Source organism: Brassica oleracea, unplaced genomic scaffold (genome assembly GCF_000695525.1).
Source record: "Brassica oleracea var. oleracea cultivar TO1000 unplaced genomic scaffold, BOL UnpScaffold01349, whole genome shotgun sequence".
NCBI classification, from domain to species: domain Eukaryota; kingdom Viridiplantae; phylum Streptophyta; class Magnoliopsida; order Brassicales; family Brassicaceae; genus Brassica; species Brassica oleracea.
This window is the reverse complement of record NW_013617888.1, coordinates 4,581-11,208: the sequence shown is the minus strand read 5'-3', so window position 1 is coordinate 11,208 and position 6,628 is coordinate 4,581. Positions and strand designations below refer to the sequence as shown.

The window sequence follows — 6,628 nt, the reverse complement described above, 5'->3', positions numbered from 1 at the left end:
AGACGACGACGATGACGACGACGGAGAGACGACGACGACGAAAGACAGCGATGAGGAGAAGAAGAAGCGATGAAACGAGGACGGCGACAATTGATTTCAAATTTTTCTTTTTAATTACTTAAAGAAGAGGACATAAGGGTAAATTACCTCTTTAGTGAAACCTATTTTTGTGATTTCTGATCCTGAGTGCTAGTTTGGGGAGGAAAACTTTGTTTGGCGTTCTTTGTGTCATTTTCTCTAAAATTAATTTACATTTGGGAAAATTGATTCTATAGCATTTTTTTTTTTTTACCAATTTACCATATCATCTCTCCTTTATCTTTCTATTTCTCGCTACCGTTTTATTTACATATCTAATATTTTTCCCAATATGGTTATCCATCGAATTAACCCTTTATATTTTGGCTGAAAAAAGAAAAAAAAAATCCAAATCCAAATCCAAATCCAGTTCCAAATCGAATGAATGTATGTACGACTAACTAGTAAATCTTTGGAGTTAAGTTTGACCCAAAAAAAGTAAAAAGTGAAAGTACAAAAAAGGCCTGCGCTTTTTATTACCTTACCCTCTCTAAACATTACAACAACACACCTAACAAAGCAACAAAAAAAACAGAGTCCCAGAACCGCATTTCTCCGGCGAATCCAACGTTCCCACCTTGAATCTCCACTCCATCGACTGCGATGTACCCATAAACATCGATTCCTCGTCTCAATTCATCATCAAACTAGTCATCCCTCCTCACCCATCAGCAGAGAGAGAGAGAGAGTAAAAGTAAACCTTCCTTACAGTTTAAAGAAAAAAAAAAAAAACCCAAATCCGTCTCTGAAACGACGACGTATGGTGGATTACCGCCACGTCTCGTCTCCGATCACGCCTTCAACCTTTATCCCCGCCCACTCTCCTTCTGCATCTCCCCGCTTGAACAAGCCCCATCCCATCACAGCGACGCCGCCGATCTCCGCTTCTCACCCCACCGGAGACTCCACGCTGATGTCGTCGTCCGGGTGTCCTCTCGCTAGGGTTCGGTTATCAGACATTCTGCCTTACGAAGGAGCTCCTTCTCCCTCCTACGCGAAAGCCGTCGAGGCTCTGTCTGCGTCTCTGATGAGATACAACGCTTCCGTGATCGAGCTTGGGAGCGAAGACACCGCGCTGATGCGGTGTGGCCTCGAAGCTGCTCGCTTGTATTTCAGAACTCGAAATAGCGTTTCTGGTAAAGCCAATCGTGGCCTCTCTATGTACAGAGCTGGAAGGTTAGGCTCTTTGATTGTTATCACTGCTTATGTATATATTGTTGTAATGAGTGTTTGTTTGGCTTGTGAATAGATCTGTTGAGGATTTGGATTCGTCGCCTCCGTGTATGGCTGAGGTTTTTCGGTGCTTGGGTAAAGTAGCGAGAGCTGCTTTGTCTGCAGTTGCAAGGCATCTACGTCTAAGAAGCGAGTAGGATGGTTATGTTTACTACTATTACTATTATCATAGTATCACCTCTTTCCTTTTATGGTTTAAGTCATTTGTGACAAGTGTGGGGGGGGATCTGTTTTGCAGTGTGTTTAACCATATGCTCGATGACTTCCCACTAGCTCCAAATGAGGTCTCCTCCTCTGTGCTTTTGGCTTCCTATGCTCATGCTTCGATCCAAAATGGGAAACCTGCTTCTGGAGGTGGTAATATTGAGTTTGAGAAGGGTTTGTTGACACTGTTCTGCTCAGATGGCTCTGGCATCCAGGTCACCTTTCTATGAACTCTCTGTGTGTATCTAACAATACATAGATACGCTTTCAACAAGAGGATAGTTTCTCAAGAATACTTTCATATGAATCTGACATGATCAGCTTGAAAATACCTTTAGGTATGTGACCCAAATGGTCGTTGGTACGCAGCAGATAATGGATGTGGGATTGGTGATATCTTACTCATTACTGGCAAAGCGCTTAGTCATGCTACTGCAGGTCTCCGTCCAGCTGCCTCTTATAGAGCTACTACTGATCATTTCTCTGGCACTGACACTCGCGGAAGGTATGTTTATAAAAATATAATAAGCTTTCACATACTAGGATTGCATGCTTACATGTTAAATTAAATCTCCAAACTTCTCACTCGCAGGGCATCACTAGCATTTAGGCTTATGCCGAAAAGTAATGCCATACTAGATTGCTCCCCAGTTGAAGCAGCTGGCCATGTGATTCCCCAAAGCTATGTGCCAGTATCTGTCAGTCAGTTTATGGATAACCTATTGGCCGAGAATGAGACTCCAGTTACTCCGCCTGTGAAAACCAATGTAAGCTCATCTTCTCTTATAATAATAAAGCTAATAGAGTAGGTTGTTAATGCACATGTAAGCGTACAAAACCAATAGTACCCAACTCTGTCTTTTACCTTGACAAATTGGAGTCGAAATGTATAGTATTGAGGAAACGATTTGAAATTTGTTGTATTCTTTCACAACACGCGCTTTGGTCTTTTAGTTAATCTTGATCTAGATTTTAATGAGCCGATGTGCAACGTACTGTACATTTGTTTAATGATCTCCTTTCATTTGGTCTCATGATAATGATATAAGTTTCTACGTTTGATGTTAACTGCTCTGAGCACAAGGTCTTATGTCAAGATATCTTCTTCTGAATTGTGGATGTCAGGTTTCACGGGATGATGTTTGCAAAGAGCCTTCCTTAAGAAGTGTTCTCTCAGATCCAATTTCGTGAGTACCAATTTTCCCTTCATGTATTTTTTATGGTTTGCTTGGATGAGTCAATGAAAAAGTACTCAGCATTGAAATCAGGGTCCTAATTCATATGTTTTGCAAACTCTTGGATGTTTAGCGGTGCGTTTCTTGAAGATGCGATTGTCGTCTCTTGTGGGCATTCATTTGGTGGCCTCATGCTTAGAAGAGTCCTTGAAATGGTTGGTGTTTGTTTCCTTATGCTAGTTCCATGTGATGGTTCCTCTACATACCCAAGATTATTTCATAACCACGGTTATCTTCTGCACAGTCTAGATGTACGCTCTGCAATGCAGAAATCGAGCCTGGGTCTCTGGTCCCTAACCATGGTAATTCCCATAAAGCTTCACTCTCTTATTATCCAACAGTGTAGTCAAACAATCTTAACTGTTATTTTTAATGTCAAACACCTAGCTCTTAGAGCTGCTGCTTCAGCTATAAAGCAACAAGATGATAAAAGACTTTTCCACAACGCAGCTATGAGAAGGCGTAGAAAAGAAATGAGTGATCAAATGGATGTGGTAAGATGATCTGACACTGCTCTGTATTGTTAATTGCTTTGTATGTCTTTGGTGGTTTCTGGTTACATATTACTATCTCCAAACTTATCCCTCTATTTTCTGTTTACCTTAGCTTATATAATTGATGGACTTCCCCTGCAGGAACATGGAGATCCAGCTACGGATGATGGATTACAGCAGCGAGTGGTTCATTATCCATTTGCTGTAAACGAGAAAGTACTTATCAAGGTAGGCCATTATTGTTCATATCCTGGCTTCTGATCTATTTCTTCCAGCATATACTCTATGAAACACATTTCACCATTGCAGGGAAACAGGAGAACACCGGAGAAGTATGTTGGAAAGGAAGCGATCGTGACATCTCAATGTCTCAATGGCTGGTAACTAAAACTACGCTTTGTAGGTTAAAAGAGAGTTATTGAGTTCAGTTCCCAAACTCATTTGTTTTCCTGATATTAGGTATCTATTAAAGATTGTGGAGAGTGGAGACAGTGTTCGGCTGCAATACAGATCCCTGAAAAAGATGACTAACGATGACAGAGGAGGAGGAGGGCTACTTGTTCAACCGGTTGAGAGCAATAGCTTGTAGAAATGTAATCATCATATTTGAGCCTTTCTATTTCTTCCAAATATTCTCTATTTCTAGAAAGAAAAAGAAAAAAAGGTAATGTAGTTTGGGGTTTGAAACTCTGCATAAGTTTAAAATCATTTGGGCTAGAGAAGTAGTAAAAGACTGTTGAAAACTATATATTAGCCTCCCAAGTGTTAGAGGTTTTGTACAGAACAAGTGTTGGATTATAAAGGAGAAGACTAGCACAAGTATGAATTTGGTCTATATGTTTATCGTTTTCCTTGGGTGCGTGATTACTTGATCTGGTCCCTTGTAGTTGTGATGTGGAGAGTATCTCATATACAATGATACTTGGCTTGGCGAGGCCATAGAAACAAAAAGCAAAACACACATTGAAAAAGTTGTAGAGGACCAGACCGCAAATAAAGTAGACTCTGGTTCGTTGGAGTTGATTAACTAGAAGAGAAATGACACAAGAACTTGTTACCCAGGTTCACCGCACCTGGGGCCGATCAGAGATCAGCAATCCACTACTTAGTTCAGATTTTGAGCTTGGATCACAACCGTAACCTCCAGTCTCTCTACTCTCTCGCTCTTATCTCAATCACTCTTCTACTTAGCTCGAGCTAGGGTAAAGAGACAGCGACTTATATCTCGTCGTTTTACAACTCTTAACCCACGTGAAAACACACGTGACTTTAGCTAACCAAACCGGTTAAGCTAATTAATCGAGAGACTAGCGGTATACGATAACCACATACATATAAATACATGGACACATTTCTTCAAATCTCCTCCTTGTCCAAGTATCCACGCATGTATCAAGCTTCACTTGTTGATTCTTGAACTCAACTCGTCCTGAAACTAAAAGCTCCAAATCTCTTCTCTTGTTGACTCTTCTTGTCAACTCCTCCTGAACGAACTCGCTCAACTTCTTGTCTCCCTGATAAACCCACCAGGCTTCATAACTTAACACCAGTCAAACTCAGTTCTCAGTAATTCTGAGAAACCTCAAAGCTTCTCGCATTTTCCCAACTGGTAGCACTTTTGTGAAGATATCTGCGGGAATGTACTGTGTAGCAATCTTCACCACGTCAATGATCTTCTCGCTGACAAACTCCCGAACAAAGTTGTACTTCATGCCTACATGCTTCGTCTTCTCGTGATGAACTGGATTCCTGGAAAGAGCTATCGCACTTTGAGAATCGCAGAAGACTTCCACCAAGTCTTGTTCAAAACCCAACTCATTGATGAATCCTCTCAGCCACATGGCTTCTCTTGATGCTTCTCCCAATGTGATCCACTCTGCTTCTGTAGTTGATAGTGCAATCGACTTTTGAAGACTCGATCTCCAACTCACGACATTCCCACCAACTGTGAACACCATCCCAGTAACTGATCTCCGCTTATCCAGGTCTGCTCCATAGTCAGCATCGAAATAACCCTTAACCACGAACTTTCCTACATTAGTATACACTAGCTTAACCTTCGTAGAACCTCTCAAGTACCTGAGAATCCATTTGACCGCCTGTCAATGTATCTTTATAGGGCTACTCATGAATCTACAGACCATTCCAATAGCATAAGCCAAGTCAGGCCTTGTGCCCACCATAGAATACATTAATGAACCTACGGCACTCTGATAAGGAACATCCTTCATGTAAACCTCCTGCTCCTTTAACTCCTTCTCTGTAGCTGAACTCAAACGAAAATGAGCTCCAAGTGGTGTTGATACACTATTTGATTTCTCCATGTTATAGTTACCCAACACCTTCCAAGCATAGTCTTCCTGAGACACTGTTAAGATGCCTCTCTCTCTGTCACGAGAGATCTCCATACCTAGTATCTTTTTAGCATCCCCGAGATCCTTCATCTCAAACTCTGAGCTGAGAATCTTCTTCAGCTCTGTGACCTGAACTTTACTCTTAGACGCCTGGAGAATGTCGTCTACGTATAACAAAAAATACACATAACTTTTTTCCACGTACTCCTTGTAGCATACACAGATATCATACTCGCTCCTCACAAACCCGTGACTCACAAAAAACTCGTCAAATCTTGTGTTCCACTGACGAGGTGATTGTCTCAAACCATAGAGAGATCTTTTCAGAAGACACACCTTCTCCGGATGATCTTTATCCTCATAGCCTTCTGGCTGCTCCATATAGATGTCCTCATCAAGATACCCATGCAGGAACGCAGTCTTTACGTCCATTTGCTGCAGCTCCATGTCGAAATGCACTACCATAGACAATATAAACCTGATTGACACATGCTTGGCAACTGGTGAGAATATTTCTTGAAAGTCTACTCCTTCTATCTGTGCATATCCCTTAGCCACCAAGCGAGCCTTGAACCTTGGGTCCTCAACACCTGCAATGCCTGCCTTCCGTTTGTAAACCCACTTACAACCTATTGGTTCTGGCCTTTGACTCTGTCAACCAAAATCCACGTTCCATTCTTCTTCAACGATGTCATCTCTTCTTGTTCTGCCCCGGTCCATAAGTCACTGTCGGGATCCTCTAAAGCTTCTTGATGACTACTCGGCTCAGGTCTCCCAGCATCCTCCAATATCAAGTATGCAAACCCCGCTATTACTTCATCTCCCTCATAGATCTGATAGTCTTTAAACTTCGAAGGCTGTCTCACTTGCCTCTTTCCTCTGTCTCTAACCAACTGGTAATTACTCAGATCTTGTTGACCCTCAGACGTTTCTGTAGCTTCTCTCTGAACCGTAGTCTCATCTTTATCGCTTGAACTTGAGGCTCCTTCTTGAGTAATAACCTGTTCTTCTCGATCACCTGCAAGATCAA

The 6,628-nt window shown here is 41.8% G+C and overlaps 1 protein-coding gene across 1 annotated transcript; it reads left to right on the top strand.

Annotated features, from left to right (window-relative positions):
- Positions 1 to 806: 806 nt before the first annotated feature.
- On the top strand, positions 807 to 4,079 carry LOC106321246 (the record flags this gene model as incomplete). The annotated part of the gene is given in 12 exon segments (XM_013759553.1): positions 807 to 1,254; positions 1,328 to 1,444; positions 1,550 to 1,730; positions 1,854 to 2,020; positions 2,108 to 2,282; positions 2,641 to 2,702; positions 2,824 to 2,905; positions 2,995 to 3,052; positions 3,138 to 3,244; positions 3,386 to 3,472; positions 3,554 to 3,624; positions 3,704 to 4,079. Coding segments are annotated over 12 exon segments (1,653 nt in total). The 3' UTR covers positions 3,834 to 4,079.
- Positions 4,080 to 6,628: the final 2,549 nt, after the last annotated feature.